We start from the raw sequence: 19,243 nt of genomic DNA on the forward strand, positions 1-19,243 counted from the left end.
TGATTGTGTGCTATTATTGTCTTGATAGTGTGTTATTATTGTCTTGATAGTGTGTTATTATTGTCTTGATTGTGTGTTATTATTGTCGTGATTGTGTGTTATTATTGTCTTGATAGTGTGTTATTATTGTCGTGATTGTGTGCTATTATTGTCTTGATAGTGTGTTATTATTATCTTGATTGTGTGCTATTATTGTCTTGATAGTGTGTTATTATTGTCTTGATAGTGTGTTATTATTGTCTTGATAGTGTGTTATTATTGTCTTGATTGTGTGTTATTATTGTCGTGATTGTGTATTATTATTATCTTGATAGTGTGTTATTATTATCTTGATAGTGTGCTATTATTGTCTTGATAGTGTGTTATTATTGTCGTGATTGTGTATTATTATTATCTTGATAGTGTGTTATTATTATCTTGATAGTGTGCTATTATTGTCTTGATAGTGTGTTATTATTGTCTTGATTGTGTGTTATTATTGTCGTGATTGTGTGCTATTATTGTCTTGATAGTGTGTTATTATTATCTTGATTGTGTGCTATTATTGTCTTGATAGTGTGTTATTATTGTCTTGATAGTGTGTTATTATTGTCGTGATTGTGTGTTATTATTATCTTGATTGTGTGTTATTATTGTCTTGATTGTGTGTTATTATTGTTGTGATAGTTTGCTATTATTGTCTTGATAGTGTGCTATTATTGTGGTGATAGTATGTTATTATTGTCGTTATTGTGTGCTATTATTGTCTTGATAGTGTGTTATTATTGTCTTGATTGTGTGTTATTATTGTCGTGATTGTGTGCTATTATTGTCTTGATAGTGTGTTATTATTATCTTGATTGTGTGCTATTATTGTCTTGATAGTGTGTTATTATTATCTTGATTGTGTGCTATTATTGTCTTGATAGTGAGTTATTATTGTCGTTATTGTGTGTTATTATTGTCTTGATAGTGTGTTATTATTGTCTTGATTGTGTGTTATTATTGTTTTGATAGTGTGCTATTATTGTGGTGATAGTGTGTTATTATTGTCGTTATTGTGTGCTATTATTGTCTTGATAGTGTGTTATTAGTTATTATTGTCGTTATTGTGTGTTATTATTGTCTTGATAGTGTGTTATTATTGTCTTGATTGTGTGTTATTATTGTTTTGATAGTGTGCTATTATTGTGGTGATAGTATGTTATTATTGTCGTTATTGTGTGCTATTATTGTCTTGATAGTGTGTTATTATTGTCTTGATTGTGTGTTATTATTGTCTTGATTGTGTGTTATTATTGTCGTGATTGTGTGCTATTATTGTCTTGATAGTGTGTTATTATTGTCTTGATTGTGTGCTATTATTGTCTTGATAGTGTGTTATTATTATCTTGATTGTGTGCTATTATTGTCTTGATAGTGTGTTATTATTGTCTTGATAGTGTGTTATTATTGTCGTGATTGTGTGTTATTATTGTCTTGATTGTGTGTTATTATTGTCTTGATTGTGTGTTATTATTGTTGTGATAGTGTGCTATTATTGTCTTGATTGTGTGTTATTATTGTCTTGATAGTGTGCTATTATTGTCTTGATAGTGTGTTATTATTGTCGTGATAGTGTGCTATTATTGTCTTGATAGTGTGTTATTATTATCTTGATTGTGTGTTATTATTGTCGTGATAGTGTGCTAGTATTGTCGTGATAGTGTGCTATTATTGTCTTGATTGTGTGTTATTATTGTTGTGATAGTTTGCTATTATTGTCTTGATAGTGTGCTATTATTGTGGTGATAGTATGTTATTATTGTCGTTATTGTGTGCTATTATTGTCTTGATAGTGTGTTATTATTGTCTTGATTGTGTGTTATTATTGTCGTGATTGTGTGCTATTATTGTCTTGATAGTGTGTTATTATTATCTTGATTGTGTGCTATTATTGTCTTGATAGTGTGTTATTATTATCTTGATTGTGTGCTATTATTGTCTTGATAGTGTGTTATTATTGTCGTTATTGTGTGTTATTATTGTCTTGATAGTGTGTTATTATTGTCTTGATTGTGTGTTATTATTGTTTTGATAGTGTGCTATTATTGTGGTGATAGTTTTTTTTTATTGTCGTTATTGTGTGTTATTATTGTGGTGATAGTATGTTATTATTGTCTTGATTGTGTATTATTATTGTCGTGATAGTATGTTATTATTGTCTTGATTGTGTGTTATTATTGTCGTTATTGTGTGCTATTATTGTCTTGATAGTGTGTTATTATTGTCTTGATAGTGTGTTATTATTGTCTTGATTGTGTGTTATTATTGTCTTGATTGTGTGTTATTATTGTCTTGATTGTGTGTTATTATTGTCGTGATAGTGTGCTATTATTGTCTTGATTGTGTGTTATTATTGTCGTGATTGTGTGCTATTATTGTCTTGATTGTGTGCTATTATTGTCTTGATTGTGTGTTATTATTGTCGTGATAGTATGTTATTATTGTCGTGATAGTGTGTTATTATTGTCGTGATTGTGTGCTATTATTGTCTTGATAGTATGTTATTATTGTCGTGATTGTGTGCTATTATTGTCGTGATAGTGTGCTATTATTGTCGTGATAGTATGTTATTATTGTCGTGATAGTGTGCTATTAATGTTTTAATGTTTTGATAGTGTGCTATTAATGTCGTGATAGTGTGCTTTTATAATTTCAGGCGTACTGTTGATTTCCATAATGATTCTGAAGACGAAGAAAATGAAATGTGTCATGGCATTTGGATGTCTGATTCTGATGTTGCTTTCCATCCCACGTATCTCAAAAAGACAAAAGGCCAAGAACGATCATCCAAACATCACTTTGTTTACAGCATGGAGTACATTTCCTGAAAGATATGAAGTATTTAACAACACGTTGCGGAATTGGCCATTGCTACAACCACATGTGAAGCTCTATCTGTTCACCAATGACTTCATACCGGGTCAGGTCGAGTATGAAAAGTTAGGATGGACAATACTACCCATATATCGAACAATCAAAGGTTGTGGTGTTTTAAAAGATTTGTATCTTAGAGTAATGCAACTTGAACCAGAATCAAAGGTATACGCTATGGTCAACGGCGATATTCTTTTAACAGGTAATTTTCTCAAAAACTTGCATGATATTACCTCATCGCCGTTACTTAAGGATAAAACGTACTTTTTAACAGGGAGAAAACTAAATATTACAAATGTAACACGGGAGGAAGCAAGTTCCTGGGAAAATATCGAAAGAGCTTCGAAAAGAGGAGTTTTGGTAAACGAGATGTGGGGAATTGACTATTACATAACACCTCCAAGCTATCATTGGCACTTGTACCCCGATTTTCAGCTTTGGCGAAGTTTTTACGATAATTGGATGATTTGGGACGCTAGACGAATGGGTTATATAGTGATCGATGCCACTCAGACACTTCTGGCTCCCCATCAAAATGCTCCTTATCCAAAGAATCGTGGTAATGTCTTCAATAACCTCAATTATATGAAAGTGAATCGATCTATACTCTACACAAAAGGAACAATACCATGTTGTGAGTATCACACAGTACTTGAAAACGGCATGGTCACCCTAAAGAGACGAGACACAATACCTGACCGGTGTAATCTGTTGAATTAATATTTGTGTATATGATCCTTACTTCGGTGTACAGGTGTTTACGTGTTGTGGCATGTGCCTGGTGAAATATATCTACCACTGAGAAAAATGTAATGAATTTGGCCGATTGAACACCAAAATCAAAAGCCATATTAATGTTTCTGTTAACGTTGTGCCCACAACACAAACATGAGTTTTACTAACATAGTCGAAAGTAGAGTTTCATGTAATAAAAACAAACGCCTTGTGTTGTAAAACATATACAAAACAACTGTGCGGTCTAGGAGACAAATACCGATACCCTACTCGACTTTATCCTTCGATAGAACACCAGAAAGATACTTTAATCCTTATAATTACAGCCTTAATTATTATTATAGTTGCACAATATTAACTCCATTTGGTATTTATGACATTTATAAGATTAAAATTGAATTACATAGTTTGGCTTTACCGGGCATTGGGAACAGCTACTCGAAGTGACGGGAATTCACGCCAATATAGCAATGAATACACAAATAAAATGAGTTACGTGAGATGAATCATATATCTTTGTTTCCCGATATCAAATTATGAATCGTTTTGTTTATCTTATGTTAAAAACTCCACAATGCAAATCATTTAATTTTAGGCGTTTGCATAGTCATAATTAGACACGCTCACACAATTCATAACGTGACAATATATTTAACGTACACGTAGTTGTGTTGCGGCGTCCGATTCAAATCGCCTACGCGAAGGAGTTGTGATAACCGTCTGTCAATCACTTCGGTAAACTCTACGCATGTCGATTAATAGTATCGTAAAAGCTTCAGCTCTAGGATTTTGTTTTATGAATATGTCGGAGCATCCTGGCACACATATATCTGAGAATGAATTAGTTACAGATTATATAATCATGGACCAACCAGAGTGCCCTAAGACCATTTTAGACGTATAAAACATACTCTACATGGTACAATATACGAGAAGGGTGGCAATCTCACAGACTGCCTACCTTTAGCGATTATAAAACACATTTCTAGCACATTGTCATAAAAACCGTTACTACCGTTGGAAAGAGCGATAACTTTTCTTTCAAAATCATCTTACACATCTATGCAAAGTGCCGTCACTAAGACGATTTAAGCTCCATTATGACAAACATTACTCTAGATTCTTGACAATCATCTAATTAAAATTCATAGTGTTTGTGAGATAAATAATACATGTATGCATGAGCGAGGCTTCCGCTGCAATAAGAAGTCCCTCTTCTCAAGACGCAACGTAGTTTATTAAACAGAGAATTAAAGATCAGGCCAATCAAAATTTATTTAATTTGATACAAGTCTCAAGTAAATGTGATCTTTATAGTCATATGGTTGACTTTGCAATTCTATTTGACTAAATCATTACCAAATCAACGAAGAATTATGATTACGAAATTTTGTCTTTCTGCGCATAATTTGGCTGTAGAATCCGGGAGATACAGGAATGTAGAAAGGTGTTACAGATATTGTCAATATTGTAATTTATTAGATGTTGAAGATGAATATCATTTTCTTCTTGTCTGTCACTTTTATTCTGATATTAGGATGAAATATATAAAGAAATATTATTGGCACAAGCCATCAGTTCATAAAGTTATCGAATTATTAAACTCAAAGAGTCAGAAAGAATTGAATTTGTTGGGAAGATTTATAGTAGAAGCCCATAAACGTAGAATTATGTAATTACATTATTACTGAAATGTTTTTGTCTTCTAAGTGCTTCTCTCTATCCGACATTTTCGTGTCATTCAATCAGTCCGTTCGTCCGCATGTTCCTTTTTTGTCATTTGTACAGGTGTAATTTTAGTACATATAACTCCATATTGTAACTTAAGGTGCAATATCTTATTCAAAGTATTATATATTGGTTATTCTGTTTACATTGTATGCATTTAATTTATATGATTACTTTTTGGAAAATACCCACCGCTTTAGCATTTTGTCAAATGTATTCTTTAGAATTTGTGTTATTGTGTAAATGTATATGCTTGTTTGTAGCCGATAGGCCAAATGGCCTAAGGTAATAAAAGAAGAATTGAATTGAATCTCTTTTCATTTAGTGTTTAAAAACCTTTTATGTGTGTGGCAGAGCTGTCACCTGTGACACCGGATGTTCAAACACAACCGGTGCTATTTTGGGAAAATACCTGGCCGTTTTGAGATCACAGAACTAAATAAATTCCCATAGAGGACCGTGTTAACGTTTGCTACTATTCAGGTTAAATGAAGTTATCAAAATTCTTTACAAATTTTACATCTACATGTATTGCCCGACCCACACATTAACCATTAACTGATGTACCTTGAATATATCAAAATCAGCAGGCTCCGATATATTCACCTCTCTATGAAATCTTCTGCCCAAAGGGGATTCCCCTAAATCTGTTTTTCAGTTGGATCAGACTACTTTCGTAAGAAACGCTTTCTGATTAATACTGAGTGAGATCGTCCGTTCGTTCAAGCAATCGTCTGTTCGCTAACATTACTTATATCATTACATGGTGGAAATCCCGTGTTTTGATCGCGATCAAATCTAGTTAGGGAAAATCCCTATTGTTATTGTTCTGTTTTTTCTTCTTATTATTATTATTACAAGCTAACCGATACTTACATTATATATGTCATTGGCTTCTTAAATAAAATATATGTTTTCGTTTAAATATAACATACAGTGTATATAACAATAATGACAATTAAAAAGCTAACCTAATTTTATAATTTGCGTGCCCCTGTGTTTTGGCTGAGGTGACCAAGATTGCATTTTACGGTCTCGGAATAGCAGTTCAGACTGCTTGTTTTACACGTGTTCATAGAAATTTAACTGTTGAAAACAGATATATCTAGATTTGATATCCCATTAAAAGTTACATAATATAAGACCACGATCGAGAGTATCGTGGGTAGCGATAGGCCAAGGACACCTCCTTGCAGGTAGTGTATGGGATTTGCAAATTATTTAGTCTAGATGAAATAAATGTTTATTCTAATTACTGGTTTATGTAAATAATGAATGTTCTTGCAATATTTCCAACGTTTGACATTTTTGTTTTGCTATAATTAATATCGATGCTGCTATCGTTTATGGTGACTGTGTATTCTGTTTATCCTGTAAATTTTTCATTATATATACAGAAGATGGTATTCAAAACGAAAGCAAATTGCCTGTTATTAACACGATTTCGCTCAAAGCCAAACGCTTCTTTGATGATCAAGAAAAGATGCATTCACTAAACCGAATGAGTGTGTACTCCATTTGACTACCGTGGGAAATATGTAAGCGACGTCATTCCGGTGATTGTGACGTCACTGTTCGGCGGGACTGACTGCCGTTTCATTCACTCGTCACTGGAATGTTCGGGATCAAGTCATCAAATTTAGAAATTGAATCAAACGAAAGAAATTAAACATTTATTTACTGACATCGTAATATTTTTCTATTGCAACTATTACAGGAAATTCTTAAAATCCGATATCGAGTTCTGTGCCCGACTAATGTCGTTATTAGTGCTGAAAATGCATTGTTTCTTGATATTGTTCCGCTTCTTTTGTTGACTTTAAATTCGTAAAATGAACTTAACCCGCGAAGGGCGTCAGAACGCTTGTTTTCAACGGGAATAACCACCGTAGTGATAAAGACCTTCCAAGTATGGCAAAAGTGAATATCTGCATCAGGGAAATACGGACACAAAAAGTCGATTTTCTCCAAAAGTAAGAAAGTTACACTACATTAATTTTGCTGGAACACTTAAAAAATCGTTCTGATTTCAGAACAATTGGAATTATGAAGAAACCTCTGGCAGTACTTTTATTATTATTATTATATATAATGTAAGTTAACAAGCTAACCGATACTTACATAATATATAATTCATTTTTCGCAATTTTCAGTCATGTGGACATGACGTACATAGCAATTATTTTACATGATGAATGATTTACGTGCCCCTGTGCTTGGGCTGAGGTGACCAATATTACATTTCACGGTCCCGGAATATAGCAGTTGAGATGGGTTGTTTTTATCTTGTACATACGTTCCTTCCACATATTCATAATTCTAAATATAACTGTCGAAGATCTGGATCAAATAATCGATAAAAAGTTACATAATACATATGTATAAGACCACGATCGAGTGCATTGTGGTTAGCGATAGGCCTAGGAGGTATCCTTGCAGGCGGTATATGGAATTTTCAAATTATTATTTGCCTAGATGAAATAAATGTTAGTTTTAATGTCCAGGAGACAGGAGTCATCTCGTCTTTCCGTGTCAACACCAAAATAAAACTAACAGGCCTATTCAAGGATACGTCCTTGGCCTAGCTACTGTAAGATACTGACCGTGTATATATCCGATGTAAATCCTCAGACATATAATTATTTATTTTGTAGTAATAGAGCTACATGTACATGTAGCCCTCGCCAGATATTGTGAATAGTTTGAATAGGCATGTTTGCATGATATATATATAAAAAAAAAAAAAACGAAAAAAAAAAATTGCCGCCGGTGGTGAGAATTGAGGGATCAGAAAATATAGACGTTAACACTAAGCCAGATTTCTGCTTTTTTACATACAGTGATTTTTTATAAGAAGCAGATAACATTGTTATTTTTTTGATGGTGTATGATTGAGTATTTCATAATAAGAAAAATGAAATTTTTAAATGTAATGTGCATGTGGCTGTTGTTTCAGCATGAAGAAAAGTGAAAAAAAAATGATATTAACACATTGATCACAAATCACAAAGTTTTTTGTTGTTCTTTAATATACCTGGTATACCATAATCGTTGTTTGTTATTTTATTGATTTTTTTCTGATATGCTCGAACGTCGGTGAAGACACCCCCTGAGAGGAACGCGTTAGATTTCGCCGAGACGAAGGACAGGCTCGTGTTACGTTGATACGGAGAAAACGACAGTTTTTATTTTATACCATGGAATATCAAAATTATACGCAATGAGAAATTGTACAATACAATCCTTTTTAGATTATATCTTGCTACTGCGTATGCATCGTAAAATTCTACTAAGTTGCATGAAAAATCATGATAACTGCAGGTACAGGTAGGCCTAACGTTATACAATGCACAGTCGATGTCGGGAACAGATCCGATTTGATGCATTCAATTCAAATATAAAAAAATGAATGTTATTGCCGAAACCTTTTGGATTAGAGATAGTCCTCAGTCTTCAAAGATCGCTTTTTTAATGAATAAGAAAAAAAACCACGGAAAGATCACAATAGCTGCTCGCAACCCAGTGGTACCGCGGTTTCATCGGTTTTCGACGGCGAAAGACCAAAATAGATTTTTTACACACAATGTCAAACATATTCAATTCTGATCATTAATTATATGTTTCAGAAGCATGTTAATGATGTTTTTGTGCAATATTTCATGAATTTCTTTTTGTAAACGAAGCATTGTATCCACAAACGCTGTAAGATTTACATTGTAGCCTACGTATGCCTACTGTTTCTTTTTGTCAAAGTGACGTTTAAATGATGAAATGTTTCAAGATAAAGTAACACTATTATTTTAAACTATGTTAAGCTGTATATGAGTGCAAATTGCCACATTAATACCACAAATGAATGCTTATTCAATCCTTCAAAACGTCAGCTGGCAAGGTCGAATCACCCGGGCTCATATAGAGGACTAAAAAGTGATCATGACGTCATTGGAATATTCGGGATCAAATCGTCAAATTTAGAAATGGTAATCAAAATAAAGAAATTAATCATTTAATTACTCACATCGCAATATTTTCATATCGCAACTGTAACAGGAAATTCTTATTACCTGGTATCGAGTTCTATGCCTGATTAATCTCGATATAAGTGCTGAAAATATCTGGTTTATTGATATTGTTCCGCTACTTTTGTTGAGTTTGAATTCGCAAATTCGAAGGGCGTCAGAACGCTTGTTTTCAACCGGAATCAACACCGTAGTGATAAAGACCTTCCAAGTGAATTTTTGCATCGGGGGAACAGGGACATAAAAAGTTGATTTTCTCAAAAAGTAAGAAAAATAAATACATTAATTTTGCTGGAACACTAAAAAAATCATTCTGATTTCGGAACAGTTGGAATTATGAAGATACCTCTAACAGTATTTTTATTATTATTATTATATATTATGTAAGTAACAAGTTAACCGATACTTACATTATATACATCATTGGCTTCTTAGGTAAAATATGTGTTTTCGTTTAAATATCACATACAGTATATATAACAATAATGACAATAAAAAAACTAACCGAATTTTATAACATATATATGTATGATTCCTTTTTCACAAAAAATAATACGGGCAGCCACTTGAAACGTCATGATATACACGTGCATATCAAAAGGTCTCCAATACTTTTAAATGACATACGTATCAACTTACTAGTAAACGTTTCTGTCATATTTTGCGTGCCCCTGTGTTTTGGCTGAGGCGACCAAGATTGCATTCTACGGTCTCTGAATAGCAGTTGAAACTGCTTGTTTTACACATGTTCATCGAAATTTAACTGTCGAAAACAGATATATCTATATTTAATATCCCATGAAAAGTTACATAATATTAAGACCACGATCGAGAGCATCGTGGGTAGCGATAGGCCATGGACGTCTCCATGCAGGCGGGCGGTGTATGGGATTTGTAAATTATTGAGTCTAGATGAAATAAATGATTATTCTAATTACTGGTTTATGTAAATAATGAATGTACGTGCAATATTTCCAACGTTGGACTTTTTTTATTTTGCTATGATTAATATCGATGCTGCTATCGTTTGTGCGATGAGATGAGATTAGGAAGTTTTGCCAAGTCATCTCGGTTTTCCCTGTCGACACCAAAGTAAAACTTGTATTGTTAGATAGTGATCGTGTATTCTGTTTATCCTGCAACTTTTTCATTATACATACAGAAGATGGTATTCAAAACGAAAGCAAATTGCCTGTTATTTACACGATTTCGCTCAAAGCGAAACGCTTCTTTGATGATCAAGAAAACATGCATTCACTAAACCGAATGAGTGTATACCCCTTTTTACTACTGCGGGAAATATGTAAGCGACGTCATTCCGATGATTGTGACGTCACTGTTTGGCGGGACTGACTGCCGTTTCATTCACTCCTACTAAAATGACGTCACTGGAATGTTCGGGATGAAGTCATCAAATTTAGAAATTGAAACAAACGAAAGAAATTTAACATTTATTTACTCATACCGTTATATTTTTCTATCGTAACTATTACAGGAAATTCTTAATATCCGGTATCGAGTTCTGTGCCCGACTAATGTCGATATAAGAGCTGAAAATGCATTGTTTCTTGATATTGTTCCGCTTGTTTTGTTGACTTTAAATTTGTAAAATGAACTTAACCCACGAAGGGCGTCAGAACGTTTGTTTTCAACGGGAATAAACACCGTAGTGATAAAGACCTTCCAAGTATGGCAACAGTGAATATTTGCATCCGGGAAATAGGGACACAAAAAGACGATTTTCTCCAAAAGTAAGTAAGTTACACTACATTAATTTTGCTGGAACACTTAAAAAATCGTTCTGATTTCCGAACAATTGGAATTATGAAGATATCTCTTACAGTATTTTTATTATTATTATTATATATAATGTAAGTTAACAAGCTAACCGATACTTACATTATATATATCATTGGCTTCTAAGGCAAAATCTGTGTTTTCGTTTAAATATCACATACAGTGTATATAACAATAATGATAATAAAAAAGCTAACCGAATTTTATAACATATATGTTTAATTCATTTTTCACAAAAAATAATTCGAGCAGCAACTTGAAACGTTATGATATACACGTGCATATCAAAAGGTCTTCAATACTTTTAAATGACATACCCATCAATTTACTAGTAAACGTTTCTGTCATAATTTGCGTGCCCCTGTGGTTTGGCTGTGGTGACCAATATTGCATTTTACGGATTCTGAATAGCAGTTGCTTGCTTTACACATGTTCATAGAAATTCAACTGTCAAAAACAGATATATCTAGATTTAATATCCCATGAAAAGTTACATAATATAAGACCACGATCGAGAGCATCGTGGGTAGCGTTAGGCCAAGGACGTCTCCTTGTAGGCGGTGTATGGAATTTGCAAATTATTTAGTCTAGATGAAATAAATGATTTTTCTAGGTACTGGCGTATGTAAATAATGAATGTACTTGCAATATTTCCAACGTTGGACATTTTTATTTTGCTATAATTAATATCGATGCCGCTACCGTTTGTGCGATGAGATGAGGAGTTGTTGCAGAGTCATCTTGGTTTTCATTGTCGACACCAAAATAAAACTTGTATTGTGAACGTGTATTATGTTTAACCTGCAACTTATTCATTATACATACAGATAGGTATTCAAAACGAAAGCAAATTTCCTGTAATTTACACGATTTCGCTCACAGCGAAATGCTTCTTTGACGACCAAGAAAAGATGCATTCACTAAACGGAATGAGTGTGTACTCCTTTTTACTACCGTGGGAAATATGTAAGCGACGTCATTCCGATGATTGTGATGTCACTGTTTGGCGGGACTGACCGCCGTTTCATTCACTCCTACAAAAAGTGACGTCACTGGAATGTTCGGGATCAAGTCATCAAATTTAGAAATTGAATCAAACGAAAGAAATTAAACATTTATTTACTGACATCGTAATATTTTCCTATTACAACTATTACATGAATTTCTTATTATCCGGTATCGAGTTCTGTGCCCGACTTATGTCGATATTAGTGCTGAAAATGCATTGTTTCTTGATATTGTTCCGCTTGTTTTGTTGACTTTAAATTCGTAAAATGAACTTAACCCGCGAAGGGCGTCAGAACGTTTGTTTTCAACGGGAATAAACACCGTAGTGATAAAGACCTTTCAAATATGGCAACAGTGAATATTTGCATCAGGGAAATAGGGACACAAAAAGTCGATTTTCTCCAAAAGTAAGTAAGTTACACTACATTAATTTTGCTGGAACACTTAAAAAGTCGTTCTGATTTTAGAACAATTGGAATTATGAAGATATCTCTTACAGTATTTTTATTATTATTATTATGTATAATGTAAGTTAATTATTATTATTCTTATTATTTCCACAAAACCTTCTTAACACTTTTTCACACTAACGGAACAAGATACGACGCTCAAATTTGGACACGTTATGTACGTACATGAGTGCTTGAAACGTACGTTCGACTTTGTACGATAAGGTTCAAGGTCAAGGTCACAGACGTAAATAACTTCTTTTTTGAACGAACTTTAAACGCTCATAACTTCATAACTGTACGCTGTACATCGTCCATGTTTAGTTATGCAGACAGATCCTGACATTTCCTGCTTTTCCCATGCCATGATATCAGAGATTATGTCATGGTCAAGAGTCGCTACGGGGTCAAGCAAAGGTCAAAAACGAAATTTGTCACAAAAAAGTTTTTATGAAATTTGAAAGAGAAAGAGCATGCTCTCAGACACATAAAATTACCAATTTCAAGGTCATAAGATTAAAAATGGCGGAGATATAGGACATCAAAAATCGAAATTTTAGTTTATATTTGTCCCTGCGCGAGACGTTTCATCGCCTTTAAACCTGTATGTACAGTCTTCATTTTTCGTACCTATGTTGTAGGTTGTATGTTGTAGGTAGTTATAAATTCAAAATTTATGAATTGCAAGGGGTTATATTGAAAAATGGCGGAAATATAGCTCTCCAAATATGGCAATTTGTTTCATTTCCTTATTTTTCGTGTGTATACAAGATTGAGCCCAGGACAGAATTTTAACCCGGCCGCTGATCGGCTGGCTAATTATGAATTTCGAAATTAAAAATGTTTTCTTTTTTTATTATGAATCACATGACGTTGAAATTAGTCATTTTCTGTATCTGAGATCATGCTCTTTAACATCCAATTCAAAACATTTCTCTTTGAAATTTCATAAATTACGGTAAAATTTACATTAAAAAGTGAACGAAATGCCATATTCAGAGGGCTATATTTCCGCCATTTTCAAATTCATTACTTTGAAATTAAAACTCTGTACAGAGAATGTGCAAATGTCTATATTTACAAACAATCAACACCTTACAATAAATGATAAAGGCGCTACGAGCTCACAAATTACTCAATCCACAAGTCACATGACTAAGACAGTCAATTATGATTGGGCAAATCTTATGTGACAGGAATATTAGGTACTAGATAGCTGGGCTCTGGTCAATTTCATAATTCTTGGAACAGAGTCATTTGCTTGTTATTGTCCCAGATACTCCTTAAGTTTATGTTGTTTTGTTAATTACATAAATTTAATTATATTTTATTGTAATATGCTTTCTAAAGATACTTATCAACATATGTTAATATGTTTTGGAGTTACTCAACAAAATTACAAACAACTGGTTACAAACAACAATTTTTACCCCTAATTCAGATGATAGATAGATCAATTAAAATAATTTTCTGAAATGAATAGGTACGCAGAGGATTTAAACTTGATACCGGTTGAGGTTGTACCCCTGGTAAATAAGGTTGTCCCTGAAATAAAAGTTATACCTATATATAAGATCTATCAATTAAACCAGAGGATTTAACTTGATACCGGCTGAGGTGCTATCCCTGGTAAATAAAGTTGTCCCTGGTAGAAAAAAATTCTTAACCTGATACCGGTGGGGACGCCCCCGGTAAATAAGGTCCCCGGTAGGAAAATTGACTTCAAACCAGATGGGTCCGCCCCTGGTAAATAAGGTCACCCCTAAATGCATGGTAGAAGTCTACCTGCAATATTTCTAAAGCATAACCTGATACCAAATGGGTCATCCCTGGTAAAATTAAGGGTAGAAGTCTACCTATATAACAAGTATATTTGTAGTCATACGAGTAACTCCCAAGAAGCCACATGTTAGGTTATTTAGTCATAGTTTAGATTGTAGGGTTTTATTTGTAAATTTCATAGTAGGATTTAATTGCTTTTGGATTAGATAGATGTATCAGTAATAAAACAATTGGAATATAATCTTGCCTCATTGTATTGTGTGTAAATTGAAATAGAGTCACCGCTTTTGTATAAACAAGTTCTGTATATTTTACGGTATATTTAGTGATTAACACGTAACACTGTGCGCCTCAGTGGCGGCCTAATCTAACAGTATCCAAAGAACGATTATATATTAGTATTTTCAAAACGTGAAAACACATCTTTATTCAAAAATTTTGTCCTTATGCAGTCTTGTAAATGCAATCTATACCTTTAGTTTCATGGCCAAAAGGACGCAATTCGAGTTGTCATCGTGACCGGGCGCGATCGTGTATTTAACTTTGATAACAGTATTTTGATGACAATATTTCTGCCATTTTTTATGATATGACCTTGAAACTCAAAACTGTTTTAGACAACGTTCCATAGTATATACCTACATGCTTACTTTGATGACAGTATTTTGATGGCAATATTTCTGCCATTTTGTATTATATGACCTTGAAACTCAAAACTGTTATAGACATCGTTCCATAGTATATACCTATATGAATGTGCGACAATTGGTCATTAAACACCAAATTGTAAATTCGCTGAGATCCCGTGACAATCATCCAAATGTATGTAACATATTAGTTCTTGTCTTTACGCTTCATGTATGGTAAGATGAGAGCTTTTGTGAAAAATGTGTAAAATGACCGACAAACTTGTCGATTTAGCTACCTACTGGGTCTAGACAGTGCCCATAATTGTGGTTTAGTTGATGTTGTCTGTTAAAGGTTTCTAAGTTTTGAAAGATTCTTTAAATTGCACTTTAATGGAACTGATGCAATAAAACCGACTGAATGGATCACTACATGTGTTGTCTCTGGACTTTCAAACTTCAAACTTTATTATTAGTCAAATTTCAAAAAAAAAAAAAAAAAAAAAAAAAAACTGTGTACAGAAACATATTTACAACATTCAACAAATGCAACATAGATAGAGGACAAATTACAATGTACATGTATAAATTTTTGTGAATCATACATGTGCATTGAACGGATCACTGCCTAAGATGGGGTAATAAGATATACTATATCTATAAATGAAACCTCAACATTTTGTGTGAATTTATGTGAAATGAAGCAGCCAAACAAATTCACGTCAAAATTCTTTACAAATTTTACATCTACATGTATTGCCCGACCCGCACATTAACCATTAACTGATGTACCCATTATATATCCAATCAGCAGGCTCCGATATATTCACCTCTCTATGAAATCTTCTGCCCCTTAATCTGTTTACGGTTGGACCAGCCTAGTTTCGTAAGAAACGCTTTTTTATTAACATTCAATCGACTTGAAGCGAAGGAAAAGAGTATTAAAGCAATCGTCTGTTCGCTAACATTACTTTTATCATTATATAGGTGGAAATCCCGTGTTTTGATCGCGATCAAATCGAGTTATTATTACTTTTTTCCCTTATTTCCACAAATCTTGTTAGCAGGATATCTCACGAACGAAACACAGTACGACGCTCAGCTTTTGACACATTATGTAGGTACATGAGATCTTGAAACGTACGTTCGATTTTTTTTATAAAAAATGTTCAAGGTCAAGGCCACAGACGTAAAAATCTACTTTTTTTTTCGACCAAATTTTAAACGTTCCTTACTTCATAACCGTTCGCTGTACGTTGTCCCCGTTTTGTCTTTAAGGTAGATCGTGACATAGCGCGATTTTTGTTCATCACATGTTATCAGAGATTAGGTCAAGGGCTCGCTACGGGGTCAAACAAATGTCAAAAGCGAAAATTGCCACAGAAAAGTTTTGAAAGATAGATTTGAAAGGGCATGCTCTCAGAAATATATAATGAAAAGTTCATCGGAACCAAAATGGCGGAGATGTAGACCTTGGAAAACTGCGATTTTGTCGTTTTCCCGCCAAAAATGCACAAGATTTCAGCGCCTTCAATACTTAACATACATGCCTGAATTTTGCATAGACATAGCATGGACAGATATCTACAACAGTTTTACGCCAAAACTTTGTGACTCTGTTACGTCATCAAACTCGATTATATATATTTCATATTTCATACACCTATGGCATACATGTGTGCCTGCATGAATTAAGATTAAAATTAAAATTATAGTCAAGGTCATACAAGTCACATATGCTACATGAGTACAATTGTTGTAGAACATCTTTACATCAAAGACTGATTGCCGCATGTCAAAATAAGATTTTGTTGTATGACCTTAATCACTCTTGAAGGTCACGGTAGTAAAATGTTGAACTAAATGCTGAAATATCATTTTACATTAACACAATTCCTTTGAAACATCAGCTGAGCTCATGTATGGTATAAATGTATACGCTTATAATCGAATTACGTTGACATGAATTCAAGGTCACAATGGTCATATCTTGCCCCAAGAGCACAACATAGTTCAAGTTATATGTGTCGTAAGTTTCATACTCACGAAACAAGAAGAGTTTTTAATATGTTATTCACCACCAATAGTTACCAACATTTTGAGAATTGCAATATTTACAATACATAGAGTTTAATTTTACAAAGTCAAATAAGTGTTCAAAATTTATTTTTGCGATATATTTACTGCCTACAAGTGATGATATTTTCCACTTCAGTGCAGAAGAATAAATACACACGGTCCGGCCATAAAGCTAAGTTGTGGTCTGCTATTTTATTTTACATTTTTACAATGGTATCAGTAATTAAGAAATAAACAAGAACTAATGGTGCATAAATGCTGTGTTGTAAATGCTGTGTTGTAACGAGTGCCTATAAAGCTTCATGATTTTCACGGGATCTCAGCGCATTTACAATTTGGTGTATGATGGTAATTTTTTGCACATACATTTAGGTATATACTATGGAACGATGTTTAGAACATTTTTGTTTCAATGTCATATCATACAAATTGGCAGAGATATTGGCTCATGAAATTGGCAATTTGATCATCAAAGTTAAATACGATTGCGACCGTTCGCCAAGATCATCTCGAGTTGCGTCTTTTTGACCATCATTTAACTTACTTACTAGTTACTGAAACCAAAGGTATAGAATTGCATAAGGACAAAAAATTTCATAATATTAACATATACATGTACATCGTTGTTTGAATGCTGTTAGATCTGGCCGCTACTGAGATGCGCAGTGTTACGTGTTAATAACCACATATAAAATATATTCAGAACTTGTTTATACAAAAGTGGCGGCTTCATTTCACATAAATCACACAAAATGTTGAGGTTTCATTTATAGATATAGTATATCTTATTACCCCATCTTAGGCAGTGATCCGTTCAATGCACATGTATGATTCACAAAAATTTATACATGTACATTGTAATTTGTCCTCTATCTATGTTGCATTTGCTGAATATTGTAAATATGTTTCTGTACACAGTTTTTTTTTTTTGAAATTTGACTAATAATAAAGTTTGAAGTTTGAAAGTCCAGAGACAACACATGTAGTGATCCATTCAGTCGGTTTTATTGCATCAGTTCCATTAAAGTGCAATTTAAAGAATCTTTCAAAACTTAGAAACCTTTAACAGACAACATCAACTAAACCACAATTATGGGCACTGTCTAGACCCAGTAGGTAGCTAAATCGACAAGTTTGTCGGTCATTTTACACATTTTTCACAAAAGCTCTCATCTTACCATACATGAAGCGTAAAGACAAGAACTAATATGTTACATACATTTGGATGATTGTCACGGGATCTCAGCGAATTTACAATTTGGTGTTTAATGACCAATTGTCGCACATTCATGTAGGTATATACTATGGAACGATGTCTATAACAGTTTTGAGTTTCAAGGTCATATAATACAAAATGGCAGAAATATTGCCATCAAAATACTGTCATCAAAGTAAGCATGTATATATATATACTATGGAACGTTGTCTAAAACAGTTTTGAGTTTCAAGGTCATATCATAAAAAAATGGCAGAAATATTGTCATCAAAATACTGTTATCAAAGTTAAATACACGATCGCGCCCGGTCACGAAGACAACTCGAATTGCGTCCTTTTGGCCATGAAACTAAAGGTATAGATTGCATTTACAAGACTGCATAAGGACAAAATTTTTGAATAAAGATGTGTTTTCACGTTTTGAAAATACTAATATATAATCGTTCTTTGGATACTGTTAGATTAGGCCGCCACTGAGGCGCACAGTGTTACGTGTTAATCACTAAATATACCGTAAAATATACAGAACTTGTTTATACAAAAGCGGTGACTCTATTTCAATTTACACACAATACAATGAGGCAAGATTTATATTCCAATTGTTTTATTATTACTGATACATCTATCTAATCCAAAAGCAATTAAATCCTACTATGAAATTTACAAATAAAACCCTACAATCTAAACTATGACTAAATAACCTAACATGTGGCTTCTTGGGAGTTACTCGTATGACTACAAATATACTTTGTTATATAGGTAGACTTCTACCCTTAATTTTACCAGGGATGACCCATCTGGTATCAGGTTATGCTTTAGAAATATTGCAGGTAGACTTCTACCATGCATTTAGGGGTGACCTTATTTACCAGGGGCGGACCCATCTGGTTTGAAGTCAATTTTCCT

The 19,243-nt window shown here is 33.4% G+C and overlaps 2 protein-coding genes across 7 annotated transcripts in view; both read left to right on the forward strand.

Moving 5' to 3' along the window:
* LOC138327667 (uncharacterized) overlaps window positions 1-19,243 on the forward strand; it is a 293,971-nt gene that overhangs the window by 7,424 nt on the left and 267,304 nt on the right. The window lies entirely within an intron of this gene.
* On the forward strand, window positions 2,689-4,139 carry LOC138326818 (uncharacterized). The gene has a single exon (XM_069272820.1). The coding sequence runs from the start codon at window positions 2,701-2,703 to the stop codon at window positions 3,616-3,618; it is 918 nt and encodes a 305-aa protein (XP_069128921.1). The 5' UTR covers window positions 2,689-2,700; the 3' UTR covers window positions 3,619-4,139.

The sequence above is a fragment of the Argopecten irradians genome, chromosome 7 (assembly GCF_041381155.1).
Source record: "Argopecten irradians isolate NY chromosome 7, Ai_NY, whole genome shotgun sequence".
Taxonomy (NCBI): domain Eukaryota; kingdom Metazoa; phylum Mollusca; class Bivalvia; order Pectinida; family Pectinidae; genus Argopecten; species Argopecten irradians.